We start from the raw sequence: 18,120 nt of genomic DNA, 5'->3' as shown, positions 1-18,120 counted from the left end.
ATCCCAGGATGTTGTAGAAAGGTACAATGGAAACTTTAAGGCCTCTTGCAGAAACATTTGCCTCAACTATAACTATGGATGGAGAAAATGAGGGCTGCAGATGCTAGAGATCAGAGCTGAAAATGTGTTGCTGGAAAAGCGCAGCAGGTCAGGCAGCATCCAAGGAACAGGAGAATCGATGTTTCGGGCATAAGCCCTTCTTCAGGAATCTGCCTGAAGAAGGGCTTATGCCCAAAACGTTGGTTCTCCTGTTCCTTGTATGCTGCCTGACCTGCTGCGCTTTTCCAGCAACACATCTATAACTATGGATGCCAAAGGACTGTAGGGTGGCCAATGTTATGCCTTTGTTTACAAAGGGATGGAAGGAGAAGCCCTGGAACTATAAATCTGTGAGTCTGACTTTGGTGGTGGGTAAGTTGTTAGAAGGGATTTTAAAAAACAGGATTTATATTCATTTGGAAAGACAAGGAGTGATTAGGGATAGTTAGCATGGCTGTGTGCGAGGGAAATCATGTCATACTTTGGTTGAGTTTTTGAGGAGGTATCCAAGAAGGTTGATAAGAGCTGCACAGGAGAAATTGTTTAATGGACTTTTGAAAATCTTTTGACAAGGTTCCACACAGGAGGGTAATGAGTGAAGTTAGGTCGCATAGGATTCAGGGTGAGCTTGCCAATTGAATACAGATTTGGCTTAACAGCAAGAGACAGAGAGAGATGCTAAAGGAATTTTTTTCAGACTAGAGCCCTGTGACAAGAGGGGTTCCATAGGGGTCGGTGCTGGGAAGATATGGTTAGTAAGTTTGTGGATGGCACTAAAATTGGTGGCACAGTGGACAGTGAAGAAGATTATCTAAGATTACAAAGAGATGTTGATCAATCAGGTCAATGGGCTGAAGTATGGAAGATGGAGTTTAATTTGATTGAACGTGAGGTATTGTAATTTTGTAAAACAAACAAGAGCAGGGCTTATAAATTAAAAGTAGCCTTGGGTAATGTTGTAGAACAGAGGGACCCAGGGGTTCAGGTACAAAACTCTTTGAAATTTGCATCACAGCTGGACAGAGTGGTTAATATGCTTGCCCTTATTGTTCAGACCATTGTGTATAGGAGTTGGGATGTCATGTTGAGGTTGTACAAAACATTGGTGAGGCCTTGTCTGGAGAACTGTGTCCAGTTCTGGTCACCCGGTTATTGGAAGAATATTATTAAGCTGGAGATAATTCAGGAGAGATTTTCCAGAATGTTGCAGGGAGTAGAGGATTTGAGTCATAAAGAAAGGCTGGAAAAGCTGGGACTTTTTTTACTAGAGTGCAGGAGGTTGAGGAGTGACCTTATAGAGGTTTATAAAATCATGAGGTGAATGGCAGCCATCTTTTCCTTAGAATGGGGGATTTCAAGACTAGCGGCATATTTTTAAAGTGAGCAGAGAAAGATTTTAAAAAGTCATGAGGGGCAATTTGTTTTGCACAGAGAGTGGTTTATGTGTGCAATGAACCTCCAGAGAAAGTGGTAGATTGTGGCATAATTAGACCATTTGAAAGATGTTTAAATAAATGCATGATTTAGCAATATTTGTAGGGATATGGTTTAGTGTGGGATTAAAGTAGGCATGGACTGGTTGGACCAAAGGGTCTGTTTCTGTGCTGTATGAAACTATGACTATGACTCTATTCCCAGATTATTGAGATAGCTCCAGAAATCATGTTGTTGATTGTTGAGCTCCCAACACTTCCCATTTTAACTTGAGCAAATAAGCATGGTCCACCCTCTGATTTCTAATTCCCTAAAGATTATCTGACAGTCCGTCAAATCAGGAGTTGTCATTCTAAACTTGTGAATCTTGTGAAGATGTATGAATCAGGCAATTAGGCATTTGCAACAACTTCACAACCCTCATAAGTGAAACAATTCAATTTCAGTAATGTCAGAACATCACAGCAGAGTTCTCAGAGTGAATGAAATCTAAACCACACGACAGAAAAGTTATGCAATTGGAACACCCATCATTTCAAATTTTGTTCAATTTGACATTTCATGTTAAAATCAGGCAGCGTTTAATAGTAGGTGATATTCCATAATCATCAGTTTCTTGGTCGACAAGAATATGCACAGGCTACTGACGAAGTAACTAAGACAGATAAATGTCAATTTTGGCCTGAGACATTCTCCATACTGACCATCACAGAATTGCAGCATGAGGTCATGCTACAGCTATATGAAACTCAGGTGCGGCCGCATTTGGAGTATTACATGCAGTTCTGGTCACCGTATTATAGGAGGAATGTGGAAGCTTTGGAAAGGGTTCAGAGGAGATTTACTAGAATGTTGCCTGGTATGGAGGGAAGATCTTATGAGGAAAGGTTAAGGGACGTGAGGCTGCTTTCATTAGAGAGAAGGTTGAGAGGTGACTTAATTGAGGCATATAAGATCATCAGAGGGTTAGTTTGGGTGGACAGGGAGAGCCTTTTTCCTAGGATGGTGACGGCTAGCACGAGGAGGCCTAGCTTTAAATTGAGGGGTATAGATATTGGACAGATGTCAGAGATAGCTTCTTTTCTCAGAGAGTAATAGGGGCGTGATACGCACTGCCTGCAACAGCTGTAGACTCGCCAATTGTATGGGCACTTAAATGGTCGTTGGATACGCATATGGCGAGAATGGAATAGTGTAGCTTAGATGGGCTCCAGATTGGTTTCACAGGGTGGCACAACATCGAGGGTCGAAAGGCCTGTACTGCATTGTCATGTTCTATGTTCTATGCAGAAGGTGATTCTTCGCCCATTGTGCTGGCCAGCCCTTCTAACAATCAACATGACTTAACACTATTGTGGAACATGGCAATATATATTTCTTTAATTTGCAGTAATGTATAGGGTCATGGGGAAGGGTCAGAGAATAGTGTTAAGTTCAAAGTTTGGGAGAAGATTTGTAGCGCGGGTGCTCGTTGTTGTGGTTCTGTTCGTCGAGCTGGGAATTTGTGTTGCAGACGTTTCGTCCCCTGTCTAGGTGACATCCTCAGTGCTTGGGAGCCTCCTGTGAAGCGCTTCTGTGATCTTTCCTCAGGACATAAGAGGAAACAGGAAGACAGCTAACAATCCACATCCATGAACACCAACTAGCCACGAAACGACATGACCAGCTATTCTTAGTAGCCACACACTCAGATGACAAGCAACATGAGTTCGACTGGGACAACACTACTATTATAGGACAAGCCAAACAGAGAACAGCAGGGAATTCCTAGAGGCATGGCACTCATCCACAGATTCAATCAATAAGCACATCGACCTAGACCCAATATACCGGCCACTGCAGCGGACAGCTGGAACTGACAACCGAAAGTGGCAGATTCAAACCACTATAAATGCCAGAGGAAAGATCACAGAAGCGCTTCACAGGAGGCTCCCAAGAACTGAGAATGTCACCTAGACAGGGGATGAAACGTCTGCAACACAAATTCCCAGCTCAGCGAACAGAACCACAACCACGGGCACCCGAGTTACAAATCTTCTCCCAAACTTCAAACTTAACACTATTCTCTGACCCTTCCCCATGACCCTATACATTACTGCAAATTAAAGAAATATATATTGCCATGTTGAATGCCTTGATTGAACCTACCTCTTCCACATTATGATAAGTTTGACTGGCTGTACATACAGAGAGATTAATTTCATTTAGTGCCACCTCATTGGCTAACAGGATCTCTGGTACTCACTTCAAAGTTCAAAGTAATGGTTTATTTCATATCCAATAACAGGTTTGTCCTTGTAACATGATGAAATAAGGCACTGTGGCCATAAGATACCAGTAGTATGTAACCTATCTGTTATGTCTGTTGTATCAAAGGAGTTCACTGTGTCACTTTTAAGCATTTGATGTGCTCAACTTAATGTTTTATTTCTTTTTCTCAGGTTCAGCAATGCTATCAAGTCTGATTTTGCCCATTTGTAAGTAAAATTGCTTGCCCTTTCAATTCTAATAGATACCATGTAGCCAACTGGTCACTGTGGCTGAGGCATTAACAGAATGCAATGTGAATCACTGAATCAGCATCACCTTAGTCATGGCAAGGCACTTTTAAAAAGTACCTTCCAGTCATTTGACTACTACCTTCCAGAGCACCTGACATGACTGCAAATACCTGTCTGTTCTTGTGTTCCCATTATTTTCCATCTCACAGCTACTCCCAGAGCAGACCATTATAGCTCACTGAACAGAGGGTTGCATCCTCAGTGTGTATTGACCTTGGTTGCCCTGTCTGCTTGCTGCTGACTTGTGGTTGGAGACTCACCCCTTGCCAGTCCACCTCACTGACCAGGGCATCTACTCAATGTGCCAGTCTCTGAGTGTGGCTAAACATTTTTAGGAGGGGTAAATTGTTCTGGGGATGGGGGTTGGGGATATTCCAAGAAAGTTTGTTCTTTGTGTGCTGGCCCTGGAGAAAAGAGCAAGTGTGAAGATTTAGTCATGGTGATTAGGAAATCTGAACAGGTACATAATTAGTTGATGATAATGATTCAGGAGATGAAAAGGATGCCTAATTTCAAATCAGTTATTTGAATCTGCCGATCAGTCAACCAAATTTGTCAATGCTGACGGCATTGTGGGCTCAGCTTATCTTTAGTGCTTCGTTCTGCACTGCCAGCATGTTAATAATCTGAGACTTGCCCCTTGGTCTAGTTCGTCACTCTGTCTTGTTCTGCACTCTCTTCTTTAAAGTGGCTAAGACAGTATGGTGAAGTACATATTTACCAGAGTAACTGAGAGGGAAGGAGGAGAAAGTGAGGACTGCAGATGCTGGAGATCAGAGCTGAAAATGTTTTGCTGGAAAAGCGCAGCAGGTCAGGCAGCATCCAGGGAACAGGAGAATCGACGTTTTGGGCATGAGCCCTTCTTCAGGAATGAGGAAAGTTTGTCCAGCAGGCTAAGATAAAAGGTAGGGAAGAGGGACTTGGGGGAGGGGCGTCGGAAATGTGATAGGTGGAAAGAGGTCAAGGTGAGGATGATGGGTCAGACTGGGGTGGGGGCGGAGAGGTCAGGGAGAAGATTGCAGGTTAGGAAGGCGGTGCTGAATTCGATGGATTTGACTGAGACAAGGTGGGGGGAGGGGAAATGAGGAAACTGGTGAAATCCGAGTTCATCCCTTGTGATTGGAGGGTTCCTAGGCGGAAGATGAGGCGCTCTTCCTCCAACTGAGAGGGAAAACAGGTTAGCATCATAACAGAGATGTGATAAGGATATCATAATGTGAGGAATTACGAGGTGGGCTTCCCAGTTGTAGCAGGCAGACAAGAAGACAAATGGTATGCTGGTCTTCACAGTGAAAAGAATTGCTTAAAAGTGGCAGGGATGTCATGCTGCAAATGTACAGAGCCTTGGTGAGACCACACCAGGAATATTGGGTGAAGTTTTGGTCTCCTTCTCTGAAGCAGGATGTTCTAGCTATGGAGGGAGTGCAAGAAAAGTTTACCAACCTGATTCCTGGGATGGCAGGACTGATGTATAAAGACAGACTGGATTGGTTAGGAGAGGAATGAAGGAGATCTCACAGAAACCTATGAAATTCTAACAGGACTAAATGCAGGAAGATGTTCCCAATGACTGGGAAGCCCAGAACCAGGGGTCACGGTCCAGGAAAATTGGGTAGGTCATTTAAGTTTGAGATGAGGAGAAATTTCTTCATCCAGACAGTGATGAACCAATAGAATTCCCTTTTACAAAAAGCCATTGAGGCCAAAATATTGAATGTTTTCAAGAAGAAATTAGATGTAGCTAGGATCTTATAGCTGAAGGAACATTGGCATTTCGGGCAAAAGCCCTTCATCAGGAATCTGCCTGACTTGCTGTGCTTTTCCAGCACCACTCTAATCTTGACTCTAATCTCCAGCATCTGCAGTACCCACTTCCTCCTAATGTTTACAGTTCTGGGTTGCACACTTTGTAAACAATGTAAAAGTATCAGAGAAGACACAATAAAGATTCATGAAAACAGGATTGAGGAATTTCAGTTACTTAGAAAGATTGAAGAAGATACTATTGTATTCCTTTGAGAAGAGAAGTCTGAGAGGAAATTTGAGAGAACTATTCAAAATCATGAGGGATGTGGACAGAGTAGAGAAATGGAAATTGTTCCCATTGGTAAAGGATCAAGAAGCAGAGATTACAGATTTGAAGTAAGCTACAGCAGATTGGATAAACACATAATGAAACACATTTTCATGTAGTGAGTTGGAATTCACTAACTGAGTGCATAATGGAAGCAATGTTAATTGAGTCTTTCGAAAGAGAACTTGATCAGATTGTGCAAAAATCTGCTCTCTCTGAGGACATAATGGAAGAGGGGGTTAGGAAGGGGAAATGTTACCTGGGCACTGCTCTAGGAGGTGGTCACACTCCTTCTATTAAGTGATTCAAACTTGGTCAATGATCAGGAATAGAGCAGTGTGACTGCAAGTGAGGTAAGTCTGGGGATTAGAGTTCAGGGTAACTCAGTCACTGCAATCATCCATAATTGCAAACTGAGCGGACAAGAAGAGGGACTGCAGGGAAAATGAGCACACTGACCACGGCACCATGGTTCAAAGATGAGTTTAAGTTGAGGGAGCAAATAGAAACTTCGTAGTGGCAGGGGACAGTGTAAATAGGGAAGAAATACTGTTCTGTATGGTGGGTCTCCTGAAGCCTGTGTTGCCAGCTCAGTTAAGGACATCTCCTCAGAGCTGGAGAAGAACTTGCAATGGGGAAGGATGGAACCAGTTTCATTATCCACACTGGGAGGAACAGGGAGGAGTTTCTGCTGCAAGTTTTTGAACTGTTCGAACCTAAATTAGAAGGTAGAACCTCAAAGATAATAATCTTGGAATTACTACGTGAACCATAGGCAAAGTGACATAGGATAAATAAAGTCAAGGAGATAAATGTGTTGTGCAAAGAATGGAGTGGGTGAAATGAGTTTTGGTTGTGGAGCACTGGTATGAATATGAGGTAGAAGGGATTTGTTCTGAAGTGAGGGGTCACATTTGAACTGCACTGAAACCAGTGTCCTGGTGAATCGAATAAACAGGGCTGTAGAGAGAGCTTTGAACTAATTAGGAGGGTGGAAGGTGAAGGGAAAATATAGATTTACAAAACAAAAGGATATGGTAACATTACAGGGCCGCTAGCTTGGTACTGATACATAGGGCAGGAAGGGACAGAGAGTGCAAACATAGAAAAACAACAGCAAATAGAGCTAATAGGAGCATAAATGATTTAAAACTTGGAGCAAACTAAATGCCATTAATAGAGGTTAATAGGTATGATCTTATAGCCATTATAGAGGCATGGTGACAAGGATATCAAAATTGGGAACTCAATAATCAAAGGCTTGCAACACTTCGAAAAGTAAGCACAAAGGAAGGGGTACCTTTGTGGATATTTGGTTAGTTCAAGATAAAATAAGTACAGTAGAAAAATTGATCTTGGATTGTAAGGTGTAGAATCCATATTGATAGTGGTAAAAAATAACAAGGGCAAGAAGACAAGGAAGGGGTCTATAGGCCCCTGGACAGTAGCTACTACGTAGGGCTGAGAATAAATCAGAAGATAACAAGGGCATATAAAAAGGCAATACATTAAGCATGGGTAACTTTAATTTTCATGTAGATTGGAAAGTCAAATTGGCAGTGGTAGGCATGAGGAAGAATTCATGGAGCCTATTTGAGACAGATTCCTAGAACAATATATTCAGGATTCAAGCAGAGATCATGACGTTCGGATCTGGTGATGTGTCAAGGGGCAAGTTTAATTACTGGTAGAATTTACCATTCAGTGTAAGAGTAAGGAATTGGGGTTGAAAACAATTGCTAAATATAAATAATGGTAATTGCAGAGGAATGATGTCAGAGTTAGCTGGAGAGGACTGGGAAAGTTGTTTGTGGAAAAGTCAACCGTGGAACAATGACATGTTTTTAAGTAAATAGGTTATGATTCATGTCAAAGGTGTATTCCAGGGAGGGGATAGACTAATCACAGTTATTTTGGGAAGTTAAGAATATTGTCAAATTGAAAGAAAAAAAGGATAAAATGTGGCAAAGGTTCGAGGTCTAATGGTAGACAAATTTATTAGATTTTTTGAGGAGGAAACAAGCAGGATAGATAAGGAGAGTCAACACACACAGACACTCACACACTCACACACATACACACAGACACTCACAACACACACATACACACAGCACACACAAACACACACAGACACTCACACACATACTCACAGCACTCACAAACACACACAGACACTCACACACATACTCACAGCACTCACAAACACACACAGACACTCACACACATACTCACAGCACTCACAAACACACACAGACACTCACACACATACTCACAGCACTCACAAACACACACAGACACTCACACACATACTCACAGCACTCACAAACACACACAGACACTCACACACATACTCACAGCACTCACAAACACACACAGACACTCACACACATACTCACAGCACTCACAAACACACACAGACACTCACACACATACTCACAGCACTCACAAACACACACAGACACTCACACACACACACATACACACAGCACACACACACACACAAGTACACACACACACTCGCGCACACACACACTTACACAGACAAACACACACACGCACACACAAAGTCTCTTGATTCTCAGGAAAATCCCACCCAGTGGCCTCACCTCATCGGTTCATGTTTTGGTGGACATTCCAGATGGGAGGAAATGCAGATCTCACCCAGTTGTTCAGCCATCAGCAAAGACCTCTGATGTGTCAACCATATTGTACCCTTTAAATGAAAAGATAACATTGACAGGGGTATATAGAAATAGCAGGAGAGTGGCACTATGTGAATTGCTTCTTGAAAAGGCGAACACACACACGGTGGGATGAATGGTGTCTTCTGCACTTTATCTATTTCATAATTCTATGATTCATTAGAATAAAACACCAGCAATCATTCTAAATTTTAGACGTATCCTTAGATCAGAATAGAATTCTCAGCTATTAACAGATAATAAGTGATTTGAAATCCTATATCGCAGGTGGTTTCAGTATAGGTCTGTGCAGGACCCCTACTCTTTCAAATGGCTCTTGTGGTGCACTGGAAGTGTCCCTTCCTCTGGATTAGGGAGCCTTGGTTCAAGTCCCACCTGCTCCCAAGGTATAGAATAGTATTGCTGGACATTGGAAAATGTCATTAAAAGCCATGAGCCAATAAATGATGTGGTGATAGCACCGTTGTTCTTTCCTTATGTCAGACCCAGGCTCAAGTCCCACCACTTCGAGACCAAAATATGTTGATTAATAATGTCAACCCTTGTTTTTTCCTACTTCCTATAACTGTCCAGAGGCAATGACAGAGCACAGGGTGGGGATTGAAATGCATTTAAACACGTTATCTTCAGTTTAGATATACTACGCATGGTGAGGAATTTGTTGTCCACCTTAGAAATGGGAGGTGATTAGTTCTGTTGTGGTTAAAAGGTTGAACTTGTTGTTGTAGATACACAGCTATGTTCCTTTCTCATAAACCTGTCTCTGTTACATTACAGTCAAGATGCACGGTGTACAAACTGGCTTTCAAAAGAACATAATTTGTCAGTCCTCTCCAAGTGAGTCAACAACTATTGACTTCTTCATTTTGACTGATGTAATTTTCAATTTTTGTTTCATTCTGAGCTCTTACCCTTTTGTCTGCTTCTTTTTCAGTTTTATTCGAAATGCTGACATATTTTTATCAATCACTGGTGGGTGGTGGTACCAACCAAACCACCTGCATCATTCATTACCCTATGGGATTAAAGGCAATGGTGAGGAAATTTGCAATGCCTTTCATTTGATCTTTCTTTGATAGTAAAGGACAAAAGAGTTCCTCACGGTTTAGATTAGATTAGATTACTTATAGTGTGGAAACAGGCCCTTCGGCCCAACAAGTCCACATCGACCCGCCGAAGCGTAACCCACCCAGACCCATTCCCCTACATTTACCCCTTCACCTAACACTACGGGCAATTTAGCATGGCCAATTCACCTAACCTGCACATTTTTGGATTGTGGGAGGAAACCGGAGCACCCGGAGGAAACCTACGGTGTGAAGTGTAAGGGCAGCTCATAATCAAATCTCACAAAACAATTCAGAAAGATTTAATTAAGGTTCGTTTTAAATTATGTGGGTCAATTTAATATTGTCTGTAAGCAAGGAGGAGAGAGACTCTGAGATGTTTTGCTGCACAGGTATGGATGGCCCACAACAGAGGAGGCTGAAAGCAAGACCATTACAATATTTAAAAGAAAACCAGATATATATTTGTAATAGAGGAGGTTTGCAAGTCTTTGGTGAGATCATAGATAGAGTCATAGAGCTGTACAGCACAAAAACAGACCTTTCAGTTCAACTCGTTCATGCCGACCAGATATCCCAACCCAATCCAGTCCCACCTGCCAGCACCTCACCCATATCCCTCCAGACCCTTCCTATGCATATACCCATCCAGATGCCTTTTAAAAGTTGCAATTGTACCAGCTTCCACCACTTTCTCTGGCAGCTCAATTCCACACACATACCACCCTCTGCGTGAAAACGTTGCCCCTTAGGTCTCTTTATATCTTTCCCCTCTCACCCTAAATCTATGCCGTCTAGTTCTGGACTCGCCCACCACAGGAAAAGACTTTGTCTATTTATCCTATCCATGCCCCTCATGATTTTATAAACCTCGATAAGGTCACCCTTCAGCGTCCAATGTTCTAGGCAAGGACTGATTAGGGATAGAAGCCTATCTTGAAGAAGTTCTCCTCCTCTCTCTACAATGATCTCAGTTAGTGTCTCTCTCACCACAACCCCTAGGTCATCTCCTCTGCCCTGAAGCTCTTCAACAATGTTCTGAAACACATTTGATCCCCACCTCCATCCTCCTATTGTTCTCTTAGCTACCTTCTCCCCAGCCCCACCCCCTCCCATTTATCTCTCCACCACGGAGGCTCCCAGCCTCATTCCTGATGAAGGGCTCCTGCCTGAAACATCGATTTTCCAGCTCCTTGGATGCTGCCTGACCTGCTGTGCTTTCGCAGCACCATTCCAATCTTGACTGCATGGGAAATCATGTCTCACAAACTTGATCGAGTTCCGTGAAGAAGCAACAAAGAGGATCAATGAAGGCAGAGCGGCAGACACGTTCCACACGGACCCCAGCAAGGCGCTCGACTGGCCAGCAAAGTCAACCAGTCTATTCAATCTTTCCTCATAGCTCAAACTCTCCAACCCTGACAACATCCTTGTAAATCTTTTCTGAACCCTCACAACATCCTTCTGATAGGAAGGAGACCAGAATTGCATGCAATATTCCAAAAATGGCCTAACCAAAATCCTGTACAGCCGCAACATGACCTCCCAACTCTTACACTCAATGCTCTGACCAATAAAGAAAAGCATACTAAACAAACTTCTTCATTATCCTCTCTACCCAAGATTCTACTTTTAAGGAGCTATGAACCTGCACTCCAAGATCTCTTTGTTCAGCATCGTTCCCCTGGACATTACCATGAAGTGTATAAGTCCTGCTATGATTTGCTTTCCCAAAATGCAGAATCTCGCATTTATCTAAATTAAACTCCATCTGCCGCTCCTCAGACCATTGGCCCATCTGGTCAAGATTCTGTTGTTATCTGTGGTAAACGTCTTCACTGTCCACTACACCTCCAATTTTGGTGTCATCTGTAAACTTACTAACTACACCTCCTATGTTCACATCCAAATTATTTATATAAATGATGAAAAGTAGTTATCCCAGCACCAATCCTTGTGGCACTCCACTGGTCACAGGCCTCCAGTATGAAAAACAACCCTCCACCACCACCCTCTGTCTTCTACCTTTGAGCCAGTTCTGTATCCAACTGGCTGGTTCTCCCTGTATTCCATGTGGTCTAACTTTGCCAACCAGTCTGCCATGGAGGAACCCCATCGTATGGCCCACTGAAGCCCATACCAACCACGTCCACCACTCCATCCCCATCAATCCCCCCTGCCACCTCCCCAAAAAACCCAATCAAGTTTGTAAGACACGACTCCCAACGCACAAAGCCATGTTGACTATAAATAATCAGTCCTTGCCTTTCCAAATACATGTAAATCCTGTTCCTCAAGATTCCCTCCAACAACTTGCCCACCACCAACGTCAGGCTCACTGGTCTATAGGTCCCTGGCTTGTCCTTACCACCTTTCTTAAACAGTGGCACCACATTAGCCAACCTCCACTCTTACGGCACCTCACCTGTGACTATCGACGATACAAATATCTCATCAAGTGGCCCAGCAATCCCTTCCCTAGCTTCCCACCAAGTTCTCAGGTGCACTTGATCAGGTCCTGGGGATTTATCCAACTTTGTGCGTTTCAAGACATCCAGCACTTCCTCCTCTGTAATACTGACATTTTTCAAGATGTCACCATCTATTTCCCTACATTCTATTCCTCTTGCAGCATCTTTGCATCTTTCCCACTATTCACACTTCCACTCTGGTTTTGAATAATCTCAAATCTTTATATTTTATCTCTCTCTAAACTGTTGATACAGATTGTGAACAGCTGGGGCAAAAACACTTATCCTTGCCATATCTCATTAATCACAGCTTGTCAACCCGAAAAATGACCCATTAGATCTCCTACTCTGCATGCTGTTTGTTAACTAGGAAACCATTCTAAAGTTAGTATCCTACTTACAATGATAACAAATCATCTTACAATGGGTATTATCACAATTAACATTAAATGTATACTCGACTGGCTCAAAGGACAACACCTTTCAGGACAAAGAAAATCAGCAAAACCTTTTAACTTTATAAAATGGCAAAACACAAAGCCAGAACCTAATTTTTGGATGTAAACATTATGCAGAAACAACATGAAAAATTTCTTCAAGGAATCACTCAGTACATGTATTAATTTAGCATCATCGAGTCCTACAGCACAGAAATAAGCCCTTTGGTTCAAATTGGTCCATGCCAATTTGAAGGTCATGTTAATGAAACTCAAATAGACCTTCAAGCTCTAGACCATCCGATGGAGGAGAAATTATGCAACGCAAGAATTAATATAAGGTTAGCTTCCAAAAGCTAAGGAAAATATCAGTTCTCACGTTCCAGCATTCCCTACTTGAAAGTCTTACAAGGGTGGAAAATGGAATCTAATCGACATGAAACACGACTGTGTGATTGCCTACAGACATCCACAGTATAGGTTTAATTCCCACCTGTTTAGAGATGTACAATAACATATCTGAACAGGATGGTTAGAAAACATCTAAGCTGATAAAAGATGGTTTAGGGATTGGTATGTATGTCATTTAGATCCTTTGGACATTGGGATCACTCAGGGAGATAAGACCTCTACAGATTGAATGGATTATGCCTTAACAGAGCTGAGAACTAATTTGGGTCGAGAGTGTGGTGCTGGAAGAGTACAGCTGGTCAGACAGCATCTGAGGAGCAACATTTCAGGCATAAGCCCTTCATCAGGAATGTGGCTTGTAGGCCAGGGGTGCTGAGACATAAATGGGAGGGGGGTGGGGCTAGGGAGAAGGTAGCTGGGAATATGGTAGGTAGATGAGGGTGGGGGGGGGGGAAGCGAAAAGGAGATGACCTGGGGATGCTGTGAGAGAGAGACTTACTGAGATCCTTGGAGAGAGAGGAGGAGAACCTCTTCAAGGTAGGCATCCTTGGAAGAGGCTTCGCAGTAAGGTTAAAATCAACTGGAGAAAGTGAGGACTGCAGATGCTAGAGATCAGAGTTGAAAGTGTGATGCTGGAAAAGCACAGGAGGTCAGGCAGCATCCGAGGAGCAGGAGAATTTGGCACATGAATGGGAGCCAGAATATAGCAGCAGCAGTGGGAACGGTGAGAGCAAGGACCAGGGGCTGCCAGGAAGGTAAATTTCCCATTTAAGTACTTACCTCATGGAATCAGCGGCCTCCATTTTGCAGCAGCAGGACCAGTGAGAGGCAGGAGCTGAGTGGGAATGGTCGAATTATGCTCTGGAAAGGTGAGTGAACTGATATATTTGGACAGTGGCTAAGTGTAGAAGGTAAGGCAGATGAACTTAGGGCTTGGATTAGTACTTGTGAGTATGATGTTATTGCTATTACTGAGACTTGATTGAGGGAAGGGCACGATTGGCAACTAAATACCCCATGACATCGATGCTTCAGGCAGAATAGAGACGGAGGTAAAAGGGATGGAGGAGTTATATTTCTGATCAGTGATGATATCACAGCTGTGCTGAAGGAGGGCACTATGAAGGACTCGAGCAGTGAGGCAGTAAGGGCAGAGCTCAGAAATAGGAAGGGTGCGGTTACAATGTTGGGGCTGTGCTACAGGCCTCCCAACAGCGAGCGTGAGGCAGAAGTACAAATATGCAAATAGATTATGGAAAGATGTAGGAGCAACAGGGTGGTGCTGATGGGAGATTTTAATTTTCCCAACATTGATTGGGATTCACTTTGTGTTAGAGGTTTAGATGGAGCAGAATTTGTGAGAAGCATCCAGGGGGGTTTTATACAGCATTACATAAATAGTCCATATCAGGAAGGGGCCATACTGGACCTGGGGAATGAGCCCGGTCAGGTGGTTGAAATTGCAGTAGGGGATTACTTTGGAAATAGTGATCACAATTAGATAAGTTTTAGAATAGTCATGGACAAAAGACAAGTGGCCCTAAAGAAGGAGTGCTAAATTGGGAAAGGCCAACTATAGCAAAATTCAGCAGGAGCTGGGGAATGTGGATTGGGAGCAACTGTTTGAAAGTAAATCCACATTTGATATGCGAGAGGCTTTTCAAGAGAAGTTGATTAGAGTGCAGGATAGACACGTCCCTGTGAAAATGAGGAACAGAATTGGCAAGATTAGGGAACTATGAATGACAGGTAAAATTGTGAATCCAGCTAAGAGGAAAAAGGAAGCATACATAAGGTCTTGGTGAGCAAAAACAAATGAAACTTTGAAAGAATATTGGGAAAGTAAGACCAAACTGAAACGAGGAATTAAGAGGGCTAAAAGGGATCATGAAATATCTTTAACAAACAGGGTTCAGGAAAATCTCAAAGCCTTTCATTTGCATATAAGAAGCAAGAGGGTAACTAGAGAAAGGGTTGGCCCACTCAAGGACAAAGGAGGGAAGTTATGCGTGGAGTCCGAGAAAAGGAATGAGATTCTTCATGAGCACTTTGAATCAGTATTCACCAAGGAGACGGACATGACAGATGTTGAGGTTAGGGATAGACTTTTGATTACCATAGGTCAAGTTGGCATAAGGAGGGAGGAAGTATTGGGTATTCTAAAAGGCATTAATGTGAACAAGTCCCCAGGTCTGATGGGATCTATCCCAGGTTACTGAGGGAAGTGAGAGAAGAAATAACTGGGGCTTTAACAAATATCTTTGCAGCATCCTTGAACATGGGTGAGGTCCCAGAGGACTGGAGAATTGCTAATGTTGTCCCCTTGTTTAAGAAGGGTAACAGGGATAATCAAGGTGGTTATAGACTGGTGAGTCTGATGACAGTGGTAGGGAAACTGCTGGAGAAGATACTGAGGGATAGGATCTATTTACATTTGGAAGAAAATGGGCTTATCAGTAATAGGCAGCATGGTTTTGTGCTGGGAAGGTCATGTCTTATCAACTTAATAGAATTATTTGAGGAAGTGACAAAATTGATTGATGAGGGAAGGGCTATAGATGTCATATACAATGACTTCAGTGAGGTGTTTGATAAGGTTCCCCATGGTAGGCTGATAGAGAAAATGAAGTCAGATGGGGTCCTGGGTGTACTAGCTGGATGGATAGAGAACTGGCTGGGCAGCAGGAGACAGAGAGTAGTAGTGGAAGGGAGTTTCCCAAAATGGAGAACTGTGACCAGTACTGTTCCACAGGGATCTGTGCAGTGATATGCATAAATAATCTGGAGGAAGTTTTAGGTGGTCTGATTAGCAAGTTTGCAGATGACACTAAGATTGGTGAAGTAGCAGATAGTGAAGGGGATTGTCAGAGAATGTAACAGAATATAGATAGATTGGAGAGTTGGGCAGAGAAATGGCAGATGGAGTTCAATCCGGACAACTGTGAGGTGATGCATTTTGGAAGATCCAATTCTAGAGCGAAGTATACGGTAAATGGAAAAGCCCTGGGAAAAATTGATCTACGTGTTCAGGTCCATTGTACCCTGAAGGTGGCAATGTAGGTCGATAGAGTGGTCAAGAAGGCACATGGCTTTCCTTCATTGGACGGGGTATTGAGTACAAGAGTTGGCAGGTCACGTTACAGTTGTATAGGACTTTGGTTCGGCCACATTTGGAATACTGCGTACAGTTCTGGTCACCACATTACCAAAAGGATGTGCATACTGGAGAGGGCACAGAGAAGGTTCCCCAGGATATTGCCTGGTGTGGAGGGTGCAAACTATGAAGAGAGATTGAGTAGATTAGGATTATTTTCATTAGAAAGACGAAGGTTGAGGGAGGACCTGATTGAGGTCTACAAAATCATGACAGATGCAGACAGGGTGGATAGCAAGAAGCTCTTTCACAGAGTGGGGGACCCAATTACTAGGGGTCACAAGTTCAGGGTGAGAGGGGAAAAGTTTAAGGGAAATATGCGTGGAAGGTTCCTCATGCAGAGGGTGGTGGGTGCCTGGAACGCATTGTGTGGTAGAGGCGGCAGGTACAGCATCATTTAAGATGTATCTAGACAGATACATGAATGGGCAGGGTGTAAAGGGATACAGATCCTTGGAAAATAGGTGACAGATTTAGATAGAGGATCTGGATTGGCGCAGCTTGGAGGGCCACAGGGCCTGGTCTTGTGCTGTAATTTTCTTTGTTCTTTGTGTTCTTTTTAAACAAGGTACAGAGGAATCTCGATTATTTGGCATTTGATTTTCTGAATATCAGATTATCCAGCAAGATCACAAGGTCCTGATGCTTGGCTACATTAAATTATGTGGCATTTGATTATCCAGAATTCAAGTAACTGAACGGAATATTCCCTGCCTGTGTCCTTCGGATAAACAAGGTTCCTCTGTACACAGATGATTGAGGATACTCTAAAGATAGAAATAGAAGGTTGTAATGATGAACTGATAGGATTGACATATGATTGCAAACGCATTCCTTCCGTGTTACTGCTCTCAGTTTTTACACTGCTTAACATGATGTTCACTCTGCCAACAATAGCAAATGGTTGGAGCTCACTCTAATCCTCATTTGGTATTCCTAATGCTCCTGAGAAGGTCATTTTACCTTTGGATCCAATGGCTAGGATACAGCTCATCAGATTTTCAATTGCACTGACACCCATCATGCTGTTGATCTGGTAGTGAGCAATCTACCCAGTAAGTACAAAGTCAAGCACCATTGTTGGAAAAGCTCAACAGGTCTGGCAGCATCTGTGGGGAGAAATCAGAGTTAACGTTTTGGGTCAAATGACCTTTCCTCAGACCCCAAAATGTTAATTCTGATCTCTCTGCACAGGTGCTGCCAGACCTGCTAAGTTTTTCTAACAATTTTTGTTTTTGTTTCTGATTTACAGCAACTGCAGTTCTTTTGATTTTAGTTAGCAAGCACCATTAGTCGCTCTGGTATATTGATTCAAATTGTAGGCCATCTTGGTTAAAGTAACAATCTAGACTTTAGTGTTGCTCACTTTGTAGCTTTTCTCAAGATGAAAAGTTCTCATTTATAATGACCACCTGTTTCCAGTGCTTAGTCCAGTTACCTACAACCACCCTTCCCCAAACCTCCCCTCCTAATCCCCTCTCCCCAACACCACCAGACTTTATTATCAATTCAGGACTTTTTGACTCAACTGTTGAAAAGTGTGGTGCTGGAAAAAGACAGCATCCGAGGAGCAGGAGAATCGACGTTTCGGGCATAAGCCCTCCTTCAGGAATGAGGCTGGTGTGCCAAGCGGGCTGAGATAAAAGGTAGGGGGGAGGGAATTTGGGGGAGGGGCGCTGGGAATACGATAGGTGGAAGGGGGTGAGGGTGAGGGTGATAGGCCGGAGAGGGGGTGGGGGCAGAGAGGTCGGGAAGAAGATTGCAGGTCAA

The 18,120-nt window shown here is 43.1% G+C and overlaps 1 protein-coding gene across 1 annotated transcript in view; it reads left to right on the top strand.

Annotated features, from left to right (window-relative positions):
- Window positions 1-18,120, top strand: part of LOC122540528 (CMP-N-acetylneuraminate-beta-galactosamide-alpha-2,3-sialyltransferase 4-like) — a 111,474-nt gene that overhangs the window by 33,655 nt on the left and 59,699 nt on the right. Inside the window, exons 4-6 of the mRNA XM_043676393.1 lie at window positions 3,915-3,950; window positions 9,588-9,647; window positions 9,745-9,845. Of these exons, the coding sequence (XP_043532328.1) occupies window positions 3,915-3,950; window positions 9,588-9,647; window positions 9,745-9,845 (197 nt within the window). The remainder of the gene's footprint in view (window positions 1-3,914; window positions 3,951-9,587; window positions 9,648-9,744; window positions 9,846-18,120) is intronic.

Source organism: Chiloscyllium plagiosum, chromosome 35 (assembly GCF_004010195.1).
Source record: "Chiloscyllium plagiosum isolate BGI_BamShark_2017 chromosome 35, ASM401019v2, whole genome shotgun sequence".
Classification (NCBI taxonomy): Eukaryota; Metazoa; Chordata; class Chondrichthyes; order Orectolobiformes; family Hemiscylliidae; genus Chiloscyllium; species Chiloscyllium plagiosum.
The sequence above is the reverse complement of the archived record's forward strand: the minus strand, read 5'-3'. Positions and strand labels throughout refer to the sequence as shown.